At 36.0% G+C, this 14,749-nt stretch overlaps 1 protein-coding gene across 1 annotated transcript in view; it reads left to right on the top strand.

Moving 5' to 3' along the window:
• Positions 1–963: 963 nt before the first annotated feature.
• Positions 964–14,749, top strand: part of AGTPBP1 (ATP/GTP binding protein 1) — a 64,959-nt gene continuing 51,173 nt past the window's right edge. Inside the window, exons 1-2 of the mRNA XM_015818522.1 lie at positions 964–1,052; positions 7,430–7,521. Coding sequence (XP_015674008.1) covers positions 7,490–7,521 — 32 coding nt within the window. The 5' untranslated portion in view covers positions 964–1,052; positions 7,430–7,489. The remainder of the gene's footprint in view (positions 1,053–7,429; positions 7,522–14,749) is intronic.

Raw genomic sequence — 14,749 nt, 5'->3', positions numbered from 1 at the left:
TTTTAATATTTCCTTCTCTGGGGCTCTGACTTCCCTCAATGCAATGTATAAGGAAGAATGATACATTAGATTATGGTTTCCAAATTAAGAGTCAATTTTAATGACTATATTAAAATGACCCTAGTAGCTAATGAAATTAAACAAAAATAAGAATCAATCGACAATAAGGACATAAGACACTGATATAAAGTAGTGACGAAACGGACAGCATCTGGTTGCAGTTATTGCAACTAACAATGGTGCAGTTACTGAATTTAATATGGGGGGGATTTCACACTGGCGCGAAACATCGGATTACTTCAGGATTCTTGTTTGAAGAAACATGAAATGAGCACCCGTGGAAAGCATACTTAAAAATTAGGAAAACTCACTAAGGGTTTCCCCACAAAATGTATTTTGAAAACTAAATTTAGATTACAGTTAGGTCAGTTTAAGACACCCATTTTAACTAGACGACTGAGAACTGGGATCCCTATTTCGGAGGGATTGTATCCCCGCTTCAACTGAAGGACAACTTGAGCGTTTTACTGGATTATATATATAAAATCCAGTATATAAAAATAAATAAAATAAAAAAGCAGGCGGGCAACGGCACGTGCTGAGAGAAAATAGCTCAACCCTCCTTCCTTCTCCCCCGGCGGGAGAAACTAAAGACCGCAGTTCAAGGGGAAGGGCATTTAGCCGCTCGGCCCGCCCTGGGCGGGGAGCATGCGTGCGCTGCGGCTGGGCACGCGCGTGGTGGGGGAGGAGGACGGGAGAGCGCGGTGACGTCGCCAGGATGCGGGCAGGTTTCTGCCGCGTCCTCGTTCACCCGTCGGGCGTGTGCGGAGAGTCCCGGCTCGGCGACACCGGAGCCGCGGCCGCTTTCGTTGCCTCTCCGCGGGAGTGGCGATTAGCGCCTTTGGCGCTGGGTCTGGCCCCGCTTCCTCTCACCTGCCTCCCTCCGGAGCCCGGCCTGCCCTCTCTCCCTCCATCTTCTCGCCGAAGGAGATGCAGTGCTGAGATACCAGCACCCGGACCTTAAGAAAGATCGCCGCCCCCTACCTGAAAAGGTGACTGACATAGCCCGGGGTGGAAGGACGCTCGGTTTGACTGTCCCTTTTAACAAGCTTTGCCTGTCGGCGGAGCTTTCAGTGGTTCTGACCTCTGGCGGCAGCAGCACCAGCAGCAAACGGATAAATATGGAAAGGGGCAGTTTAGCCAAGGGAATTGGTGGTTTCTGGAAATGGTCACTGAAAAGCTGGCTAGAATAGAAGCTGTATTCTGGAATGGCTGGCCTCCTTACACACACACACACACACACAAAGCTGGCTAGAATAGAAGCTGTAAGAAGCTGTATTCTGGAATGGCTGGCCTCCTTACACACACACACACACACACACACACACACACACAAAGCTGGCTAGAATAGAAGCTGTATTCTGGAATGGCTGGCCTCCCTACCCTTACACACACACACACACACACACACACACTTTTCTCTCCAAGGAGTATCATCTTTTTCAACGTTTATTTAGAGGAGTTCACCTTCATTAGATATGTCACAGAATCTTTTTTAGACCGGTTTATCTTTTGGAACTAGACTAGGTTTGAAATCTTACAGCATTGCGCCTGACAGGACTCGCAGTGAAATAATGTTGGGTGGCATTTCTGTTTATTAAATAGGCATGACTTGTTGGTTTTCACACTCAGTTGGGGGAGGGTGGGTGTTTTAAAAATAGCCCATTTTCTTTTCCTTACCACAAAAAATGATTGATAGAAACAGCAATGCAGTTAAAATGGTTAAAAGTCCAAATGAAAGCCAAGAATATTTAAAAAAAACAAATCTTATCAACACACAGCAGCAGCGTTCAATGTGTATGGATGATAAGCAGCATGAAATTGTATATGGTTAGAATTCCAATACAGCTCAGTAAAACCCAGTTTGCTCTCATGGATATTTGCGCAGGTGTTTCCAATTCAAACCCAACTGTTCTTTTCTGCCTAATGCCTGCTATAAGTATTATGGACCATGACACACTTGTGTATTTGTGGGGAGGAGGATCTGGAGAAAGGTGTGTAAAGGATACCAGTTTTTCAGTTTCTCCTAATGGCTAGTGCATTGCTTAGGTATAATGAAAAAATCCCGCTGTTGATCTGCTTGGCTTTGACTCAGCAGATGTATACTCAATTCATTATAATTTATAAAGCCTAGTTTATGTCTCAATATTATATAGCTTGTTCAAGAAACATTGATTAAAATAAATTATAGTTTTATTTGATGTGTTTTTTTAACCAAACATGACTGGAATGAGCCATATAAGATATTTCTAGGTAAAAGAAGGCATGAGGAAAAGCCAAACATCTGTTTCTTATTATCATTTGAAGGTACACTGACAGCACAAGATGGTCTTAATTTGCATCCAGAAATGTTGTATCCCTAAAGTTAGTTTACATAGAGTGAAGCCTTAGCTTTCTACACCCCATGTTGCTATAAAACATTTATATTAAGCAGATGTTGGTCCAGTTGAAATAGCAACTGTAGCACGGTTTCCAAATCTTTGCATATTTATGACAGAAAGCATTTCTGAGTAAGGTTTTTGAATCTCATCTGCCAAACACAGAAGCTTTTATTTAGTAATATAGTGATTTATTTAAGATTCATATTGCTTGATAATCACAATAAGGAGAGGTCAAAGAAAGCTCTGATGAATCATTAGTTTGCATAGGGTCTTTAAGCAACTGTCTGCTTCAGTGAGTTGGAAGACAAATAAATACCCCTTGTAATAAATCATATGCAGACTTCAACATAAGCAGAAGATATTTCATTTCAAATAGTTTTTTTTTCATGAATGTAAATTTATATGGTAAAACTCTGTAGTCATCAATGTTCTTGGTTATACTTGGGAGAGAAGAAACTCTGGGAAACTGCTCAGGGAAATAGTAATCAACTAAAATCATTTCTGTTCCTTCCATTTATGGAATTCTTAGTTGGATCGGGGAGCTTTTCATGAGTAAGAGGCCAAATTGATATAACCAGTAATTGGTAAAGTCCATCTTTTGGATCTCATGGGCTCCTGCAAGTCTTTGTATTTAATATTTTAAAAAAATACAGAATGAACATCTGTAAACACTGAAAAGATGGAATAATCAATGTAAGGTGTTAGAAGTAGAGATTTGGGTCTGTGTATTTGAATCAGTATTGGCAATTGCCTGCACTAGTCCCTGCAACTTTCTTAGCAGTAGTTATGGAAGTGATTAGTGATGGCCATCTTCCTACAGCTGAGAGAAGACACTGACCAAAGACACCTAGTTGACTTCATGCTAAGGTGAGACTAGAACTCAGTCTCCTAGTTTGTAGCCTGATTTCTTTAATTACTATACTAAAATGGCTCTTGAGACTAATACATGTACTGCAATATTTAAGAATTCTATCCACAGCCTATTTTATCACTTGAGAAAAATACATCCATGATAACCAGTGAATGCCTCTTACAAGTTAAAGAGCCTCACTTCCCTTTGTTGGACAAAGGAATAATCTTACGCAATAGATTTAGAACTACGCAATAGATTTAGAACTATTTTAACAGTGAAGCTTGTCTGGAGTAATTGTTGAAAAATACGGTATACATTATTCTTTAAATAGTTTCATATTCTTTAAAAGAATAGAGAATATGCAATGTGTGAGGCTGTTAATGCAATAGCCAGATGGATTTCACTCTCCTTAGTGTGACTCACTTTTGAAGACACACATTTAAAGACACACATAAATGTGCTGTGTGAATTTGATCATAGCACTGGCTACTTGCTTGCTTTATCCAAATATAGGAATGTTTGGCTGAGCTAATGACACTTGATTTTAATAATGCTTGGTAGGAAATAATTATAGCCTTCATTTTCCCCCTAACTAGAAGTATAAAATCATTTTTCTGTGTGGAGATTTATTTTCTGTGGCTTAATTCAGTTATAATGTTGAAACGTGATCCCTAGTCATGTACAGGTAATCCTCAACTTATGACTGCAATTGGGACCGGAATTTCACTTGTAAGTCATGACTGTTGTAAGTTGAGGCACTCATGTGACAAGACTGGTTTTACAATTGTTTTTATGGTGATTGTTAAATGAATCATGTGGTTGTAAGTGGAAATCCATTCTCCTGAATGGGCGTTTTAGCCAGAAACCGTCAAAAGAGTCGCAAATTGTAGTCACATGACAATGGGACACTGCAACTACTTAGCCATTTTACAAGTGCCCAAAATGCAGTCAAGTGTCCATGGGAAGGGGAAGGCAGCACGACATTTATGACAACCAGAAGTGCTTTATAGACTGTAAAACACACTTTCTGAGGTTGTCATAACTTTGAACAGTCTCATTAAATCACCAGTCATAAATTGGGGACTACCTGAATTTAAAGGCATTAATTTAATGAGTTTTCTCATGTTGTAGTTATAATGAGGACCAAGGCATGGTGGGTGCACATTTGATTCTGTATATTGCTTTAAGAAGTATAACAATAAAGTCACGGGAAATGATTTTTTTAACAATATATTGTCAAACGACAGCCTTTTATTTTGGTATCTCTATTAAATTTATGGAGAACCAGTTTGGTATAATGGTTAAAAGCACAAGGCCAGAAACCAGAAAATCCTGAATTCTAGTTCTGCTTCAGGCACAAAGCCAGCTGGGTAATTTTGGGTCAGTCACTCTTTCTCAATCATAAGAAGGCAGTTGCAAACCAATTTCAAATTTGTTACCAAGAAAACTGAATGGTTTTTCTCAGGCAGCCTCTAGGAAATGAGTCTGAATCAAGGTACAAAATAGAAAAAAATAAGGTGCATGATTATGGAAGGGATTTTTAAAAGTAGCAAAGATATACAGTATGCTAGCATAAGAAATAGCAGCATTATTCAAACTATGTTTTCAGTATCAAGTATAAGATCTAATATAAGATCTTTGGTATTAAAAAGATGTGGAGCACTAAAAGATGCTTCTGAGGGAAGTGGCTGAAGAATTTTTGAAAAGATGCAGGATGGTTACAAGAAGGAAATCCTTTTGTCTGGGCTACCTTATCTCCTAAATATATTATGAAAGCTGGGTAATTGCACAATGAAAGTTTTGTTCACAAGTATTCTTAAGGCAGAAAAGCATAAATAGATGGACTGGTGTCTGTTAAAATATTTATGTTTTTGAACTAGAAGAATGAATGAAAATAACGAGTGGATGACAAAGGAGAACATTCCCATTGTACAGTATTGCTCAAAAAATATGGGTTGAAGGTGTTTTTGAGTGTCTTTGGTATATATAATTATATATACCAAAGTAATTTATAATCGCAAGACCTGATGTTTGATGAGCTTGCAAGATTTTCAGTCTTGCAATAAATGATTTGGCCACATAATTAATTGGGAAAAAATAGAAATGCAAAGTAATGTTACTGAACAAAAAAAGTGCCATTTTTATTACTATGAACATGTTTATTAAAAGGTACAATATTTAAAATCTTGGCATAATCTTTAATTAGTTAATAGTCAGATACAGCTTTTTAAAGAAAATCCCTAACTGAGAATAGCATCTTGGCATTTTGAGTTAGTATGGTAATGTAGTTTTAATATTTGAGGCAGGATTTTTTATTTGGTACAGTTTTTTATAAAAACTGTACCGAACCTATATAGTGGTAATACTGAATTGCCATCTTCTTATGACCTACATTGGTGGTCCATGTTGTATGCATGATCATGTTTATTCTGGTCAGTTTTGTCCTTTAAGATATTTCTGTGAAGGCTGGTCAGGTAAGTCCTTGCTACTGAACACTTGTTCAGCAACCGTTCAAAGTTATGACACACTAAAAAGTGAGACTTATGACTGGTCCTCAAAGTTGAGGCTATTGCAGCTTCCTGTAGCCACATGATCACCAACTGCAACCTTCACAGCAGGCTCTTGAGAAGCAAAGTCAGTGGGAAAGCCAACAGAAAGTTGCGAGTCATGTGATGTCATGCTTAATAAGGCCACCATTTAGTAATAGAGATGCCGGTCGCCATTGTGATCGTTAAGTAAGGATTACCTGGAAACAATAAGCTTATGAGCCGGAAGAAATTCTAGTTTATTGAAAATAATGCCCAAATTAGGGCAATTTTATTTTAATGAAATGAAATATTTAAAAAGGTTGCTGTCTGTATGCTTTTATTGCTCCTGAACTCCTTACCAGTAGAAAAGCCTGATCTAGACCACTCAGACCATTAATATAACTAATGTAGTGTTATATATTCCTGGCAGTAAATCTTGAAAGTTTATTCGACTCTTCCAAGTTAATTTATAAGTAGAGATGCCAAGATCTCAGTACCCTCTTCAGTAGATAAATATGTTTGGCAGTTTAATTGTCTAGAACCATTTTATTCTTATCTAGTCATGGCAACTAGACTTTTTTCTTTTTTATGGTTTGAAACATTTTGCTGCTTATTGAAGTAGCTTCTTCAGTCTGAAAAACTGAACTTAGACTGAAGAAACTACTTGGATAAGCAGCAAAATGTTTCAAACAAAAAAAGAAAAAGTCCAGTTGCCATGGTTCCCACTTAAAGACAACTCTACTTGGGTGACCAAGAATCTTCATTGATATTTTACTTTTAGTTTCTACACTCGTTTTATTGACAAAAGGAAGCTGTCTAGAATAGCTAAAAAAGAGGCAGTAATAGTAAATAATAATATTAAACTTGGTATACTGCCCAACTCTCAATGTCCTTGGGTTGCTGATAACAAAGGAATTACAATAAAAGCAATAAGTAGTATCTAATTGGAAAAAAAATCATTTCAATTATTCTGTGCCAAGGAGTTTTTATTTACCGTTGCTGTGTCCCAAGGTTCAGTGATCACCTTTTGTGACCTTCTGACAAGCAAACGCAATGAGGTAATCAGATTCACTTAATAACTGGGTTACTAATTTATCAACTGCAGTGATTCACTTAAGAACTGTGGCAATAAAGGTTGTAAAATGGGGCAAAACTCACTTAACAAATGTTTCACAACAACAGAAATTTTGGGCTCCATTGTGGTCTTAAATCGAGGATTACCTGGTAAAGGATACAAACCATGAAATAGAAAGGAATCTAATCAGCCAACTAGTGAGGCCAGATTGCTGGTTTTCTGCCAATAAGGAATGGATAGATGTGCAGGTTATATGAAAAAATGAGTGCTCATAGGCAGTTCCTTCTCCTTTTTTCCTAACCAGCTGCAATAATTGTAGTCAAACCATTAATTAAATATAACTGAAATTACAGTCCTAATCTGTATTTCTGGAGCCATTTTAACACAGCTGGTAATTTTTAGAGATTTGTCTGCAAATTATGTCTTTTTTCTTAGCCCTATTTTCACATTACTTATTAAGTATACATTACATCAACTTCATCTGCCAAATAGTCTGTGTGCATATACTTGTATACGCTTCATTCTTTTTCAGATAATATGTTGATATGAACAACTGAACTTTTTGTGATAAAATCTCAAAAAACTCTCCAGAATGAATAAATTGAAAATGGCATCAGAAAAAAGGTAATCAGTAAGAAAACAATTTCATTGTGGTTTTTTTTAAATTCTGATTTGTAAGAATTGGATTGCTTTTTCCCTTTCTCTTGTCTTCTCTTTCATTTTTTTTGCAACTCCTGATTTTAATCTTTGAACTTTATGTGTAAGTGTACTCAAAATGATAATGTTCCTGATTGTGTGATAGCAAACCTGATTATTAAAAAGTTAATTGAAAACTGAAATATGTGTATTTGGAAAACTAGTATTAGTATACCATGGCTTTCTCCAAAGATTTAACATAGAAAGCTTTCTTACAAAAATAAAAGAACTAATCTTTTGCCATGAAATTCTAATATCTTACAATATCTTCTAACAATAAGAATCTTTTTGAAGTTACCTTTGTTTATGAAAGTGATATATAGTTTCATAACCCAAAATCTGATTCATAAAATTGAACTGATTATTTTTCCTTTTATGCCCAGATGATAGTTTTAATGTATTTAAGTGTATTTTAATATTATTTTTACGTAATAATCTTCAAAATTATTAACATTTTTAAGTTTAATTGGAAAATAAACATTGAGAAGAATTATCTAACAGAGGGGGACTATGTTCAGTAGGTTTTCTGTAAAATTAAAATTATTACTATCTTTTTATACTATAATTACGAGAATAAATTTAACTTGTAGTGTGCAAAAATACTGTTTGGATTAAATAACTGAAGTAAAATAAAATTGATAATATATGTGGAATCTCTGTTGTATTTGAACTTGTTAGATGTGCAAGCTATTAGAAAAACATAAGACATGAAGCAAAATGTTACGTACCAAGCTCTCTTAGAGTATCAGCCAAGCAGCCATTGCATGTCTGTCTATTTTAGATTTTCTTTCTATTTGTTTTTGTTGAGCATTTTTGTGTTGCTACATAGCTTTGAATTTTCTGTCCTCAATTAGGACTGTTTATTCTTTCATCTCCTGTGTAGATATTGGCAGTACTGTGTATAACTCATAGCTTGAGACACAATTGGCTTGGGTTCTATGCAATATGTATTCCAAAATAATATAAATATATTTGTGTTTCGCATTATTTTTTTACATTTCTATCTGAGAATTGCTTTCAGCTAAGCCAGTGATACCAATGATAAAGGTACTACATCTGGAATGATTATTTTTTAAATATGGGCTGATTTTTCCTAGCAGAGATATGTTTGAGAAATAGCGTGGAATAGGATACATACACATACAACGTTTCACAATAGGGAAACATTTGATAAATCTTATATATAATTGTTTGCAAAATAAGGAAGTTTAAATGTTCTCATTCTAGGAATCAAATATTATGCTCTAGATGAGATTGTATCATTTTTTCCTGCATTTGATTAATTTGTAACATACTCAGTTCAAAAAATTTCCTTCCTATATTTTCATACCTCATATCAATTAGTTATGTCTACATGCTTGTCAGATTTCAACTTTTGTGTAAGCTGTCTACAAATCTTTTACACCAAACATTTTTTTTTCAATTTCATTATCTTGCGAGAGTACTCTGTGGGACATAATAGGTAGCAGAGTATCAGTAAGAATACTATGTGCATATTTTGTCACAAATCCTTAATACAATGTCTGTACATTTAAGAAATATCATTTTAAAATAAAACACTTAAATTAAAACAAACTACATTTGTTCAAATTGGTTAAAATAGAACAGTTAGTTATATTTTAACTTTGGAGATAAATAGAAAAATGTAAAAAAAGAAATGGAATAGTTTGTTAATGAATTATTAACATATATTCCAAAAAATGGAAATGGAATTCTCCGAATTACCCATAGAATTAGAAAAATATTTCATAAATTATGAAAAAGAATATATTTTTGTCCTTGCTGAGCTCAGTGGATGGATCCAAAGGCTATGCATGTTGAAAATTGCTGTTTTTATTTGTTCCTTTTCCCAACTGCTTTATGTACTACGAAAGGTATAAGTACCAGGAAATATTGGGTGGAAATAATTATAATTGATTGTGTAACTTGCATGCAGCATAATCACATTTACTTTATGTAAAGATAAATATAGTCTGAAATTTTTGTCTAATCATGGCTTTCTGGTTGAATGCCATATTTGTGAAATGACCCTTTTATTATTTTGAATAAAACTTACTCCCAAAGAAGTATTACTATTACATTTGTACCAGAATCAGTCTTTTGAATTCTGTAAAACAATCTCAAGGTTTCTGGGTTTAGTCTTGAAGGAACTATGGCCTTATGACATGAAGTGGTTGCCCTGGTAACATACCATATAGCAGTTGTGTCTTGATCTGGCTCTAGAATTAGATCACTGTTTAAGGAATGATTAAGCTATAGGTTACACTTAGTTTTCAGTTTGGATGAAGACATTTTTAGAAGAAAGAATGCAGGAATGAGGCGTAGTCACCGATTCCATGTTACAGTCAGGATGTTTAAACCACTTGGAAAGTGGGTAGCTCTGGACAACTCCGCTCAGTCTTGGCAAGACGGAAATATTTCTCGGTAAGTTGGAAAGCCTGAGAAAGAGTAGCAATATTGAAACAAAGAAATGTTACTCAAATATTGAGCAACATTTATCCAAACTATCGAAATGCTCAATTAATCCATATCAGTACTGATAATGGCCAGAATTTCCCTAATACTGTTTTTTAAACTATGGAAGGAAAAACATGCTTATATTTTACTGATATTTTAAATCATTAAACCATTTTTAATGAAATATTTCTGTTTGTTTCATGGCCAGTCTCTCAATGTAGTTTCCTAAGGAAAATGAAAATTGTTTCTGAAATATACTGTCAAAACTTAAATTAAGTTACATGAATTAAAATTTTAATGCTGCCCAGCTCATGATATGTAGAGAATTGAATGAAGCAGTGTAGAGGAGCATCCTTAGTACCCCATTGTTCAAATTGGTTCAGGGCTAGGAGGAAAAAAAAAGGTTTTAAGGATGTTTTTGAAAATAAAACCAGGGTGGTAGCGATATAAATCTTTTGCCCTGTTCCAGAGGGCAAAAACAGTAGCAAAGAAGGCCTACTTTCCTGTCTTGCCTTACCAGGTGACTGTTTAATTGATGGGGCCCAGAGCTTGCCAACAGTGTCCAAACAAGCAGACATACACCTGTGCCATTGACGGCTTTAATAGACAGCACCTCACTTAGCAACTTCATATAGATGTTAAACAACAGGAGTGAAAGTGTCAAACCTTGTAGTACCCTGCATAATAATACAGGAACCTGGCAACCACTTCCCCATTATCAATATTGACTAGAACTTACCTTGGAGAAAAGAAAATCACAGAAACTCCATGTTCCCCAAATCTAATCATAAGTATTCTAGAAGGATGCCGTGGTTGATGATATCAAAGGCTGCTAAGAGTTCAAGAACTAGGATGGTTGCACTCCATCCTGACTCTGCCAGAGTTCATTGAAAAGTGACCAAGATTTCTCAGTAGTATGTATGGTGTGAAACCTGACTGAGAGAAATATATAATTTGTTTTCTTCAGGACCCTTTGAAGATGTAGCCCAGTGATGGCGAATCTTTTAGAGACCGAGTGCCCAAACTGCAATCCAAAACCCATTTATGCATCGTCGGGTGCCGGGTGGGTGTGGCCCATTGGGTGGGTGTGGCCCATTGGGTGGGCGTGGCTGCGGTGGTAACAGCAGACTGGGTGGGACTAAAAAGTTCAATCAATCAATTCCAACTTTGCAAGATCTTTTTTTTCCCCCGCGAGAAGTTTAAATTGACTGATTGATTGAACCTTTTTTTTTGTACACAGTGGCCGAGGCCTAAAGTGAAAAGGTTTTATAAAACCCAGCTGAAGGCCTAGGATTGGGCGACGGCGCGAGTGCCCACAGAGAGGGCTCTGAGTGCCGCCTCTGGCACCCGTGCCATAGGTTCGCCACCACTGATGTAGCCCAATCACCTTCTCAACAATTTTCTCCAAAATGAGAAACTAGGGACTGGACAAAAATTGTTCAGAATTGTGGGATCTAGTAACAGCTTCCATTTATATCTACCTTTTATTGTACATGTATGTTTGTGCATATGTAATTTTGTATTGAAGATTTTAAAGACAGTAATAGAAACTAAGAAAATTAAACTCAGAGAAAGAAAGGAAAAAGAAAGTAAGGAAAAAGAAACAAAATATATAAAGAAGCGATTTCCAATCTTCATCACAAGTATAAACAAATTTGATGGCTCTTCACCCCTTAGAAGGTTACAAACAGATATCTATTCTTCCCATAACCTATCTATAAACAAATTCATAAGACATCAACTTTTCAATCTTGATATAAGCTAAAAATCTCTAATTGCCAGGACTTTATGAAAACAATTCTTATTTTAATTTTGATAAAGTAAACCAAGTTTATATTCTTTCCTTTTCCTTTTCCTCAATCTTTAATTCATTCCAATATTGTCATGGGATTTGATTTCTCTTCTTCTTGGTCCCATTGAAAAAGCTTTGAGGCTCTAACAAGCCTCTTTTGTAAATGGACAAAATGATATTGTCCAGGCCATTCTCATTTGTATTTCCCCTTTAATTTTAAAATTTCAGCCAGCTTCTTTTATACATCCAATAAAGAGTTCCTATGCAGGTCTTTCTCTTGGTCTGTCACCTGTATTTACATTTTAAATGCCTTCTTTGTCTTGCAACCCACACTTTTTTCATTACCCAAAATTGCTTATCAGAAAGATCTTATTTAACTGTCCCTGTTGTGATTGGTACTGGGTTGTGTGTTGTTACCCAAAGAAAAAACACTTTTACGCAATGTATAATAATAATGATAAAATTTGAAGGGACCTCGGAGGTCATCTAGTCCAACCTCCTGCTCAGGCAGGAAACCCTATACCATTTCGGACAAATGGCTGTCCAGTTTCTTCTTAAAAACTTCCAGTGTTGGAGCATTCACCGCTTCTGGAGGCAGGTTGTTCCACTGGTTAATTGTTCTAACTGTCAGGAAGTTTCTCCTTAGTTCTAGGTTGCTTCTCTCCNTCTCCGAGACCGCCTTCTGCCGCAGGTTACCTCCCATCGGCCAGTACGCTCCCACAGAGTGGGTCTCCTCAGGGTGCCGTCAGCCAGACAGTGCCGGCTGGCGACCCCCAGGGGGAGGGCCTTCTCGGTGGGAGCCCCCACCCTCTGGAACGAACTACCCCCAGAGATCCGGGTGATCCCGGATCTCCCCTCCTTCCGCTGCGCCCTAAAGACATGGCTTTTCCAACAAGCGGGTTTGGCCTAGGGAATTTTAGTGGGGTTTTTAAGGGTAATTTTAAGGGTAATTTTAACGATTAGGCCTTTACGAATATTTTCTTTTAATTTGGTTTTAATATTGATATTTGTTGTAATGTTGTTTTATAAGGCTGTTAGCCGCCCTGAGTCCGGTGAGGAGAAGGGCGGGATACAAATCAAATTATAAATAAAATAAATAAATAAAAATAAATAAAATATAGGGGAAGTAATAGCAAAATCTTCTTCTCAAAGGTCAGTGATACAAAGGCGCATTTCAGTGTTACAATACTTTCTGTGGTAAAAAGAAAAAATAAACCCAGAAGGAACAACAATTGAATAAATAGGTTAGCAAAGCTTTTGTGCCTTTGTGTATGTTTTAGGACATTTTGGGGGCAGTGTGTATATCTTATGCTTAGGTTATTGTTTAGGCTTTTAAAATATAGAGGTGGGGGGAAAGGGGTTTTCCTAATTTTTTTGGGGGGGGGAAATCCAATTTTTCATTTAATACAGTGGATGTCTTAATATTTGAAAGGGGCAAGGAACACACCATGACTCCTAAACTTCTGCTAAATCCTAAAAATATAAAAAAGATTTATGAAAAATGTAGTCTCACTGATTCTTTTGAATGGGCAAACTGCACTATTGCCCAAGGTCCTGATTTAAATGTGATGGGAAGTAGGAGTCAATAAAATATTCAGACTTTTTTGATCCAGAATTTCTCAAAACACCCAATTTCAGGTGAGATTGATATCTTGAGTTCCAGGCCTCACTGTACAATTTGGAGCTCGAAATATTTCAAGATTAACCATTTTGCACAACCCTACTTCAAAACTGTTGTTAACAAAAAAGTAGGCTTTCACCTGCTCAGAACAAAGGAGTTGCTTATTTATATATGAAGTTTATTCAAAAAGTAGTTGATCAAATGAACATCAAATAATTGCAACTATGTACAGGAATTTGAATCTACATTACATTCACTTATATTCTTTTTATATTGTGTATTTTGTTTTAATGTGAGATTCTGTGATATTAATGACTATTTATTTGTCTCTTTCTATAAATGTATAAAAATGATTTGCATAGAGTAGCCAAGGAATTAATAATGTGTTAAACAAGAAAGGTATATGTGATATAATAATAATAACTGTAAAATGAATTATTTTAAATATAGTTAGGTTTTAATATGTTCATTTTAACCCATTGTGTTCTGAATTGAAAGAGATGATTGTGTAATAAATTATAAATTTAGACCATTTTCTAATATGCAGTAGAATTGGTTTGTAATAGCGGCCCAAAGAATGGTAATCTGTTATAGGTTCAATAAACAAACACTGACACTATTATTAAACAGTTTATTCAGGCTGGCCACATTTCAATATATGTATATAATAAATTATCATGTTTATTCTTACAAGATCGTAAGTGGAATGTCTTGCACTGCCAATTCTTAAAATGCAGTAGCTACTACTCTGTACTTCTACACATTGTGCAACTCATTCTCTAATTTTATTTAAACGTGATTTTTTTCCTCTGTGGTTCTCTAGACTGTTAATTATAAAGTAATATAAAGGAACAGGGTATCATCAGTTTTGGGGAAATCTACATTTGTACAAGTAAAAAAAAAATTTAAGAAAAAACTTAGATGGCTAGAAATGAGTAGATGAATTATAAATACATTCACTAGGCATAAAGCAGTAGCGGCCAACCCTTTTTTTCCAAACTGGAGAATGGTTACCACAAAAACATTTTTTCCATGGACTGGTGGTGGCAGCGGTGGAGGGGAATGGTTTTGTGCCCTACCTAGATCCCACACATGCGCAAATGAAGCTATGCTCACTTGTGCAGCCCGGTTCCTAATAGGCTACAAACCGGTACGAGTCTGCGGCCCTGGGGTTGGCATAAAATACTAATTGAAAGTTCAGTGAAAAGAGACCTATTGGGTAGAAAGAATTGTAGTAGAATATTCTGAATAGGATTAGGACCGGCTGCCATCTTTTTTTTTTTTTT

Source organism: Protobothrops mucrosquamatus, unplaced genomic scaffold, assembly GCF_001527695.2.
Source record: "Protobothrops mucrosquamatus isolate PMUCROS unplaced genomic scaffold, P.Mucros_1.0 scaffold758, whole genome shotgun sequence".
NCBI classification, from domain to species: domain Eukaryota; kingdom Metazoa; phylum Chordata; class Lepidosauria; order Squamata; family Viperidae; genus Protobothrops; species Protobothrops mucrosquamatus.
The sequence above is the reverse complement of the archived record's forward strand: the minus strand, read 5'-3'. Positions and strand labels throughout refer to the sequence as shown.